We start from the raw sequence: 11,529 nt of genomic DNA on the forward strand, positions 1-11,529 counted from the left end.
CACCCCATCCACCTATCTCCACCCCATCCACCTATCCCCACCCCATCCACCTATCCCCACCCCAACCTGGACCCACCTATGCCCACCCCATCCACCTATCCCCACCCAATCCACCTATCCCCACCCCATCCACCTATCCCCACCCAACCACCTATCCCCACCCCATCCACCTATTCCCACCCCATCCACCTATCTGTAGGAAAGCTGCTTGCTACCCGTGATCGTATTAGTGGTTACGCGTGAGTGTATATATGTAACACCCTTTGCTAACGTCTATCAGAATCATATTATAAAGAACACAACAACACAGTTACACTGGTATACGGATTCAGTGACTATCTATATATACATGTACTATGTATAACTCCATAACAAGGTATGCGCGTACAACATTGTACAATAGGTTTACGCGAGACACGTCATAACTTACTAGGCTAATGCTGGATCGTCCGTTAGTAAGCAAATGTGCAATCTCCGTATCTTACTCTGTCTATCTCTGTCTGTATCTCTGACTGTTCGTCGCTCTCTCTCCAAACCGGAGATTATATACCCAAACTGGGGACCCGCCTATTGTTTCTCGGCAACCTGTTACAAGCTACTGCTTGTAATTGGTTGCTTCTGGCTACTCGCTAGCCCAGGGTCACGCCTTACACAGCTTGGCCTGTACCCCAAACTAGAACAATAGCTTAACAGTGCGTATTTAATATTATGTATTTCTGCGGTATTACACATCCCCACCCCATCCACCTATCCCCATCCATCCACCTATCCCACCCCAACCACCTATCCCCATCCATCCCCCTATCCCCATCCAACCACCTATCTCCACCCCAACCACCTATCCCCACCCAACCACCTATCCCCACCCAACCACCTATCCCCATCCATCCACCTATCTCCACCCAACCACCTATCCCCATCCATCCACCTATCCCCACCCCATCCATCTATCCCCACACCATCCACCTATCCCCATCCATCCACCTATCCTCACCCCATCCACCTATCCCCACCTAACCACCTATCCCCACCCCTTCCACCAACTCACTCGGCCACCTATCCCCACCCCATCCACCTATCCCTACTCCATCCACCTACTCACTCAGCCAAGCCTCGTTGACGATTCCTGCACGCGACTCACCCGCTGGAACTGTGGTCCCATGTGGAAGCTGAGTGCCTGCTGCTTCAGCTGGATGCAGGGAACACACCGCAGCGGAGCATCTTCCACAGTCTCCTGGAAGCTCTCCAGCGTCTCGCTCAGGTTGCCCGCTAGATGGCGCAAACGCCGGGTCTCCTCCGACAGCGTTATGAGATCTGCCTGCGCCAGTGCCACCTCTGAAACAAGTGTACGCCCGATTAGGTCATAATCATACTAATAGCAGTGCGCGAAATTAGCGCTATTTTGCCGGCGGCCGCAGGTTCAACCCCCTAAACCGCCGGTCCAACTCCCTAAACCGCCGGTTCAACCCCCCATATAATCAGTCCACTTGGCCTATTCAAAATCTTGCCTATCTTGATTTATAATTATATCAACAATATTTACCAATTTCCTGACTAGTTTTTCTTAGTGACTACTAAGAAGTAAATCATGTTCCAGCAATTCCTATCAAACAAGTAGAACAGAACTCCACTGATAGCATAGCAATGAAATACTGAAAATACTGTGAGTATGCCTAATAAATAAAAATCTAATACTTTTATTAATAATTGAACAAAATTAAGGGCCTGTTCAAACTTATAAGAACCTGTTCAATTTGTCTAAGGGCCTGTTTAAAATTTTGGGTGGGCCTGTTCACATTTTGGCTAATTTCATGCCCTGTAATAGTATTAGTAAAGCACATTTAGTGTTCTCCCCAGAAATCTCAGAAGGCTTGTCGGGCAATAGGACAATTCATCACCAATTGCTAATTGGAGTCAATCACACATGTTGTAAGTGGCCCCAATACACAGGTAAACTCGATCAGTATAGCAACATATATACATTAAGCTGTGAAAACACAGCATGACTGTATTCAGACATTCAAATTTAAACAGAGCTAGAAATTATGGCATCTCGATTAGGCAGTTAATGCATGTTGGGGGATTTATGGCATGTCACAAATTAACTTCAGCCTTGAGGGCATGTTCGATCCAACATTATTAAAGGCCTGTCTAGAAAGAACCACGAATATATAGTTAATTGTGTACATTTTATACACAATGGTACATGCATGTGCACATACATATATGTATATTATAATACACATCATACATGCATCACAACACAGATTATTTCACTGAAACAAGAAAATGCTCTTCTGAACAAAGAAGAAGATTGTAATAACATATAATAACACACTAATATATAATTAAATACATAATTAATAATAATTAGTAGATAACTGATTAAGATGTGGCACAAGAAAGGACATCAGCACTAGAGTTACAACATCCCTATTGGCCCCGTATCTCCATTGGGCACAAAAACTCTCACTTTATACATAAATGAAGTCAATGACATGATAGCTCACCTTGGGTGTGATAGAAGAGGGAGATGATATTTAAAATTTGGTAAGTGTTTCATTTATGACGAACCGATATGTGATCAAATGTCCTTATTCCCTGTTTTATACTAATAGAAATGTTACTGTTTTGTTTCAGGGTTAGTTTTGATGCGAAAATAAATGTTTCAGATGTGAAAGTCTGAAATCTGGACGAGAGATGACGCTACGCCTAAATGATCGCCATTTTGGTTTTCAATTATCGCGCAAATAAAAGTAAAATATTCTAGTCAAATTACTGTAACGAAGAATCTAAAACACAATATTACACGTAGGTAAGTAGGTAGGTAAATTTAACAAAATCGAATGAATCTAGATGGCCATTTTCATTTTTGCCAAAAAGTGGGCGTGGCTCGAAAGTAGGTCGACTGGCGTGCTCCAAAATAGGACGTTCAAATCTCTCTCATAGAAGTAGCAACTGTATGCAATTTGAAACATGTGGGTCCAACGGTTCTCAAGTTATCGTTGACCGTAGCCAAATATTGACGGACGTACGTACGACGGACGACACCCCATGGCAATAGCTCATCTTGACGATGTCAAGGTAAGCTAAAAACGAAAGTGTATCCGTGTTTGTCACATCGTAGAGTAGGAACGTAATTTCGCATTTGGTCAGTTATCTTTGTAATCTATAAATTGTTATGTGGGCTGTACCTAACAGCAAGTAGAATAGGTAATTATGGCATGTGATGTTAATAGCTATCAAGGTCAGTGGAGAGTAGCGAAGAGCTAGAGAGAAAGTAGAATTTGGTCAGCCAACTGTGGCACCCAACCTGCATGGGGAATGGATGGGTGTCCATATGCAACAGTACTGAAAACATACACTTAGCATTCGACACACGGCATTTAAAGCTTTGTACTTAACATTCAATAGCGAATATTGATGAAGTAAGTAAAACTTGGTATTTAGAACATGACATTCAAAAGCTGTTCATTATTCCAATGCTATCTAACTTGTCAGAGTGCTAAACTGGAGCACACACAGGCACGTGGCAAAAGTGGGACACTCTCCACACGTGAACTGTACTGTGCCTGCAGGCAATATCTACTCTCTGCTTGTAACACACACACATGTATTGTATACTAACGTGTCTGTATCTCTGCCAAACTTGCCCAAGCTGCATCCAGACCTGTCAGTGCAGTCATCTCCACCAACAGCAAATCTGTCGCATCTGTAACAAACGCAGGAAACAGGTTCTACGGTCATTCAAAATAAACGGAGCGCTGCAAAAGGGCATCATTACTAAACACGGTCAGTTTACACTTGAACAAACAATCAAACACAAACTGGCAAAACATACTCCACAACTTTTGACGCAAGGCAATTTAAAACGTTCCAATCTTTTTAACTTAATACCAATAAACTTATATAATTTAAAGAATATCATGTGCTCAATACCACAACATAGAAACATAATGATATTAATCATGTATTACTATTGTTGTTGTAATAACAATAACAACAATAATATTATTATTCATAATATTATTAATATCATTATTATTATTAGTAGTAGTATTATCATCATCATCATCATCACCACCACACGTGCTCTGCGACATGCTCACCATCTAGATCGTTATGGACAGGGCCACGCACGTACAGCTCGTAGTCGCTCGTGAAGAGTGGCTTTACCTCGTCGTCGGTGCGTGTCAGGTACATGTCAACGTCCTGCAGGCTCGTGCGCAGCTTGCTCGAGATCGCCAGCACCGCTTTATCAACGTACTCATTCGTCACAAACGTGCAGATCACGCCAAACCTACAGCAGTCGCGCACGTGAGATCAAGCACTACTGATGTCCTGCTGATCGATTATAATCGAAAGTCAGTCGTTTGCAGCAACCGACTAAAGCGCTCAATTATCAAAATAAAATTTGATTGAATTTTTTTTAATTTAAAAATAAAATTTGCAAACATTGATGAAATGACTCTTTATTTTATTTTTGTGTTTTTTTGGTTACTCTACAGCTTCGAGACAGTAAATCTAACCTACACCAAACATAAGCAAGCATAATACTGTTACATGGCTTTTAGAATATTGTATTATAAAAAAATTTATTATATGATATATATGATATATTTCAATATCTGATAGCCGCAATCAATAACATTCAACCGATTATCTTAGCTAATCGATTGGTTGGGTGCAACTGATGATCGATGATGATATTCCAACCGATTCGCATTACTAGCAAGCACGGAGGTTCAGCGCGACGTCACGCATGCTCCACGGCTGCATTGCCAAGGTCACCGCGCGACACACCACTCATGCACGAGCCGGCTCGCTGCTTTCAAGGTATTTTTTGCCAACGTTTGCAGATTTTGTTGCGACCGTGGGCAGGTGCGGAGGGGGGGGGGCGTCCCTAATTTAGCAATCAATTCATTCACTAAACACACAAGTGTGTACTGTTTGTTGACTTGTTGTTAAATCCAAGCAAGCAAAAAACGTATTTTCAAAATCAATTTGCATTTAAGTGAACAAAGGTTATAATGCTCAGTTGCACAATACCACCGCTAAGCACATGAAATAAAACCCCTTTAAATGAAGGTCTAGTAGGATTAGTACATCCAAGTTCAAACTACAGCTTATTACTCAATGATCATTTTCAAGATGTCTTTTATAAAGTATGTGGTAGCAGCAGTTTGCGTGATCGAGACAGTCTGAGATTACTAACAAACATCCGATAAGTAATCACAAAGTATGTCTGGATCTTGATCTAGAGGAGATCGGGGATGGGAGACGGGAGGGGAGAAAAGGTGGGTAGTGTAGAAAGGGAACAGAATGGAGAGGGTGTGGGAGAGGAGAGATTGGAGTGAGATGGAATGAGGTAGTGGGGAAGGAGAGGAGAGAGGGGACAATGGGAGTTATGACATTTGAGAGGAATAGATGAGTGATGTGGGAGATGATGGGAGATTCTCAGTGATGGGGTCTTGAGTAAGTATCTAAACGTAGAATACTCACAGCATCAGCATCGTGACCAGAAAGAGAAACACAGCCATCGTGACGCGCTTGCACTTGGCGAACCGATCGTCCATCTTGCTCTGCTGCGCGCCGCATCCGCCGCAGCAGCGGCAGAGCAAGAACACAAGAGCAGTAAAGAACATGGCGACCACGTAGATACAGCCGACGACGAAACACACGATGAATCCGGTTTCGTAGTTGCGCACCTGTGAGAAAACACACAGTAGTTGCTGTAATACCCTACTACTACTAGTGTATTAGCTTTACTTCTATGCATGCAATGAACAGCATTTGCACACTGAGAGCAAATCGTATCTCCACGAGTTTTAGTCTTCCCATTTTCCAAGATTTAGAAGGTTTTTAATTTACATGACTGTAACTGTAAGCTGAACATAATCTTTGCAACTCATAACCTTCAATCAATAATTAATGCAAAAATGTTTCCACAAAGCAAGTTTTTATTGCTTCTCAGACATAGCAGACCTACCCACAATAACCCTTTCCAGAACAAAACATGATAATTTCGAATTTTATAGAACTTTCCGGCAGCACAGCCTAACTTACAAACATTATAGATCTGGTAAACAGCAATTTAAAATTCCAGGACAGCAAGTTTTACAAGACCCATATCGGCCCTAAGGCCATAATAAAAATAATGTTTGTTTGCCCTCACCCGACTGACCCGCTAAAAAGGGCCGACTCAACATTTTTTATTGATCTTTCTTTCCCATTCTTTAAAAAAAATTTTTTTACAAATTGTATCACTGTACATTATATAAATCTGTAGACATTATATGGATCAAGCAAAACAAACATTCAACATAAAAGGTATCTCCACACAAGCACACCCAAGCACGTAGACACCATGCTGAATTTGTAAAAAGACCCCCTCAAAAACAAAGAACAAGAGCCGCAGAGCGTCTGGGCTCATCTGAGGTCTGTTGCTACGGTTATAAACGTAACATTTAAGTTGTGCGTAGTGACACCTTTGTTAGGCGCAGATATGCAGATACGCAGTTGCGTACACATCATTTCAGCAACCTTCTGCATTTTGCATAACTCCCAAATCCCATTGGTTGATACAAATCGCGTGCCTGAAACTAATGTTTTATGGTGCATTGTGACCCTAACCCTATTAAAACAAAAACAAAACAAGGTAGGCCAGTGATTAGTGGACCGAATAAGCTCAAGAACGTACAAAGCTTTGTTTGTTCCTTAGAATTGCAATATATCCTACCGAGCATCAGAAATGCGTTCTGCTAAGATTCTTTCCGAGCATTAGAAACTGGTTGTTCCGAAATATTTTCCGATTATCAAGTATTAGAAGCTTTGTTTGCACAATAGGTGTTGATATTTCAACTTTTGTAATAAACAAATTTTGTGGGAAGGCATGCCTTACATATATAAAGTTTTACTTGGAACTATGCTATGTTGTGTTTCCGCGATATCACGACCGAACGCATTTCCAATACTCGGAGCAATATCCACCTTGTATGCGATAACTTCACACCTGTCCTAGATGCACAGTTAATTTAAAATGGATTTCAGTCATCATATGATTTCTTGTAGCCAACAATGTAGATCATATCCCTTAAAATCACAGAGACGGCATGATGGCGAAAAACTCGAGCTGCATTTTGTGCATAAGTGCGAAGTTATTGGGTATATAGTAAAACAATTTTTACCCCGCTATTTTACTCTAACATTGACACCCTGCAACTTCTGCAGAAAATAAAGGTTGTCAAAGGTCAACAAATGGCATATAGTTTATCAGATAGGTAGTCTGCAGAATGCAGCACACTGTCGGTAGATTATATTGCTAGCTCATTGTTACACGGCCGGTGTTGGCAAGATTGGTTGATTACTAACAGATTCTGCAGCATAATTTTGTCACGCGTGTAGCCAATTCAAGATTCAATATGGTTAATTATTTGTTCGTGGGACATGTTGTAAATTTATTGTACATTATCAGATGTTATGAAGTAAAAATCCTCCATTTTCAGACGTCAATCATCGCGGTGGAGTTCGATGGAGGGGTGGTGTTAGGTGCCGACTCACGCACAACCACAGGGTATGTGATCATGCACGCAATACAGTTTACGTGGTCTTAAGCTAGCTAATTTAAATACACATTCTTGCTTGTGAGAGGGATTCATCATTGCAGCTCATTGCTGTCTACGTATCAAGGCAAGTTCCCTGCCCTATCATTCACTGCCCTGACAACATGGGATTACTGAATCCATAAAGGTTACTGTGGCATGCCTACAATTGTAGAAATCCATAGCTAAGTCGACACCTCTGATTTCGGGGTTCACTTCAAAATCCAAACTGTAAAACGGTACTAATGTCAATTTAACCTTACTTCAGGAGCCTGGGTTTAAAGGGTTAGTCTCTGCATAGCGTAGTATTAGTAAGGTTTGGAGTAGGGTTAGGTTATGGCAAGCGATAAGGTTAGGGGCACGGACGGACGGACGGACGGACGATCATGCGATTCTACAAGCTGCATCTGACTATGTCAGATGAGCTAAAAAAGCCTACCTACCTACCCAAACTTTTCAACCTGGGTCGGGTGAGGGCAAACAAAAACTTTTTTAATTGTGCCCTAAACAGGTCATCAGGAGGAGAGCAGTGGAGAACACTGCACCTGACCCTGCAGCATGTCTATAGTCTGCTTGTTAGTGATAATAACGATAGCTAATCACGATCATAACAATAGAACACCTTATAGCTTCTAGACATGCCGCACGAAAGGAAATCATTAAAAGTCTTACGATGACTGTCTGAATACATATATTGTAAAGCATGGTTACATGTGGTGAACAGAATTGTATACATGTATGCATTACATATAATGATAATTTTATTATGACTATGTAATTCTCTTTCTCATTCACACACACAGTGACACATATTCACGCGGTTTCTGCTACATTTTGCATTCATTCAACTCCATGTACCTGTTTGTAGTAGAGAGAGTCGGAATCGTAAAGGCTGCTTGGCATGAACTCTGTTCCATTCTTTGTGAGATCTAGAAACAATAAATGAGCAGAAAATGCTTCAAATTCGAACTGAAGTGTGACAGTTACATGGCTGAGGGGATGGGTGTTGACTCATATAGAAATAACAAGTCAGCTGGAATGCCGCTCACCAGATATCCCTCCTTGATTTTAAGTAGGTATACTGAGAATAAACCATGATATAATGCCATAGCTAGACAGGCATTTCAGGGATTGGACAGTAGGTTGCAAAACATCCCTAACCTAATTGTTACCACACGTACATGCTGTATAGTTATAGGGGCACAAGTTACATAATTAAAACCTTTAGTATTGGTCTGTATCACCTTGCTGAGTCGATCAAATGACGTCATACAGGAAATCAATAAAAGACTGCTTTGGGCTAGCTAAACAAATGATGTTTTAAATGTCAATATCGACACATGCGACGTGAATATTGCTAACCTGGAAATTCGCGATTCAATACGAGGACGTCCAAGAAGAAGTTTGTCGCCTGGTAAAGGAACTCCATCCCCTTTGGATTGAACGTCGGCTTGGACTTGTAGACGGACGTTAGGTTCGGCTGCGGCGCGCTCTCGCTGTCCGGCTGCTGTGTCGTCGTGGCAACCCCGGCGTCGGGCTCCACCTTCCCGACAACACAGCCGAGCAGCACCACATACAGTAATGTCAACCCCATCGGCACACATCTGATGAGAAATGCCATGACAGGACCGCTCGTTTTGGCAGCAAAGCACAGGCCTGCTCCTGACACCCAGTTCTAAGCTTAGTGAGATTCCACTTGGGGTTTCGTCGGCATCGCACTGAGCATGACTTTTTGGCACATCGGTTATCCAGGAAATCACACGCAGCTAATCAAAGCCTGAGCTGAAATTGGAGAAAGCATTGTGCATGCATTACAGGAAGGAGAATGATTCATGCTTGATGTACAGCATAATGCAAAGCTTGCAGGTAGAGTTTTTGCCATTGAATTTTGGCAGAGTTATCATTAATACACATGCAGGTATCATGGTGAAACAATTAGCACAAAGTTATGTTCACTGAATGATCTCACCATGATGCCAAGTTACTAGTTAGACAGGATTATGCCAGGAAAATACTTTTACTATTTAAACATCATGTGTAATTGATAGGTTCCTGTTGATACAGCGTACCCATTTGGATAACGCCTATTTAATTCCACACTCATCACTCCAACAGCCATGTTTTTATTTGCTGCGGCCAGACGCTAGTATAACTAATTTCACATCTGAATCCCTGAATCAATCAGTCCTTAGGAATTTTCACGTGCATGGAACAGCCAGCAATTTCACATGAAACTGCAACCACTGTCTTGCAAACTGGTAGATTTCCATACAAAGCGAATCCCAATGTCACATTATTTCTATATATAGTACAATTATCAAACGAATGACCTTACATTAACCCCCACATCTGATCAAACTAAATTAAATTCTCCTGTGCCTATATAGGAAGCATACAACTACTGCCAAACATGCTTTAGCAGTAAACATTTACAGTTCCGGTACCTGCATATGAAGGCAACATTTGACACTTTCCTTCAGTGGCAATTACACATTGAACCCACATCTATAGCCCACACGTATCTATAAGATGCTTTAGGGATTTCCTTAATTAGAAATTACACAGTGAAACCACAGGCACTTGGGACAGTCAGTAAAAACGGAAAATAATATGAATGCTCATTCACAAATACTAACCCTCAATTACACTTCCACTGTTTTGTCCCCGTATATCAACTTTCTTTCACATAAACTAATGCATAACGCTCCCGCACTCGCCGCTGCGAGTGTGCTGTGTCGCCATTATAATGTTATATAATGATGGTCAAGTAGTCCACCTGACTAGTTGTTACTGCGATTTCCTCATCAGTGAATAAACCTCGTAGTTTTTGACTAATGGGCTACCGTTAATTTCAAACCCTGGGCTGACTTTGCTGGACCTCATTTCATAAATCATGGTCACTGCCTCCTATCTCTCCCTAACTATAGCCACATAATCCTAAGTCTTAACCGTAATCTAACCCTAATATTTACCTAATCTGCCTACTAATCGCAAGCCCAAATCCAGGGTATTGAAATATGGTTTAACCATGATAGTCTGCCACTGTCACTTCTCAAAATTATTAGACATTCTACTACAAGAAGGGCCATACATAACTAGTTATAACTTATAGTTATATGAATGAAATTTTCCAGTTACCTACCCTGTCAAAAAGCACAAAATTATTGAAGACCCACTATTAAAAAAGGCAGTGGCTACGGGTACGGTAGCCGTATCTTAATGTCTCGAGGCTACGGGTACGGGAGTCCCCAAAGACCAATTTGAAGACCATCTAATTAAACAGGCAGTGCTACGGTCAGGTAGCGTATCTTATGCTCTTCGAGGTCGGGTACGGAGCTCCATTCGCTTTCTACTTAACGGTCATAGATGGCGCGGTGCGCTCCAGATTTCGAAATACGCTTGGGAAATAAATTTCCGCATTTGAGAGTTAGATGAGCTAGAACCTAACCCTACACGCACTACCCTAACCCTAACTCTAAACACCTAACCCTAATCCTACCCTAAACCTGAACGCAAAAGGGCTTTCAACGACCGACTGCTACTCGTACTCTAGCACTGCGATTAAAAAAGCTGCTCAATCACTAATGAGCGTTCAGTCACACGGTGCAAATTTCCTTAGGCATTAGTATCACGAATGATGCACAGATTTGCTGTGTATCATCACGTGATCACAGACTTTCCGTATTCAAGGACTGATGCCAAAAACCTAACCTTACCCTAACGCTCAACCTTAACACTACTTTGATACCATACTTCTAAGCTGCTAAGCTGGTTATACTGTATGACTTAGGTACGGATTTTGATCTTCCTTGATATACCGGAAAGTTGTGGCATCAGTTGCATGAATACACAGAAATCTGTGAATACTTCGTGATACCTATAAGGTGCTAAAGGGCATTTGCCGCCAGTCACACTGAGTGTAATACTC

General features: G+C 41.7%; 1 protein-coding gene across 6 annotated transcripts in view; it reads right to left on the reverse strand.

Annotated features, from left to right (window-relative positions):
• LOC106807726 (prominin-1-A-like) overlaps positions 1 to 11,529 on the reverse strand; it is a 31,937-nt gene that overhangs the window by 19,143 nt on the left and 1,265 nt on the right. For 5 of the 6 annotated variants that reach the window (XM_014810165.1, XM_014810164.1, XM_014810160.1 and 2 more), the window contains exons 2-7: positions 8,964 to 9,383; positions 8,460 to 8,530; positions 5,503 to 5,708; positions 4,110 to 4,300; positions 3,629 to 3,712; positions 1,142 to 1,335 (exon numbers count right to left, since the gene is read on the reverse strand). In XM_014810165.1, coding sequence (XP_014665651.1) covers positions 1,142 to 1,335; positions 3,629 to 3,712; positions 4,110 to 4,300; positions 5,503 to 5,708; positions 8,460 to 8,530; positions 8,964 to 9,222 — 1,005 coding nt within the window. In that variant the 5' untranslated portion in view covers positions 9,223 to 9,383. Of the gene's footprint in view, positions 1 to 1,141; positions 1,336 to 3,628; positions 3,713 to 4,109; positions 4,301 to 5,502; positions 5,709 to 8,459; positions 8,531 to 8,963; positions 9,384 to 10,237; positions 10,257 to 11,529 lie in introns of those variants that run through there. The other variant, XM_014810163.1, reaches the window with a different exon arrangement.

This window comes from Priapulus caudatus, unplaced genomic scaffold (genome assembly GCF_000485595.1).
Source record: "Priapulus caudatus unplaced genomic scaffold, Priapulus_caudatus-5.0.1 Scaffold230, whole genome shotgun sequence".
Classification (NCBI taxonomy): domain Eukaryota; kingdom Metazoa; phylum Priapulida; class Priapulimorpha; order Priapulimorphida; family Priapulidae; genus Priapulus; species Priapulus caudatus.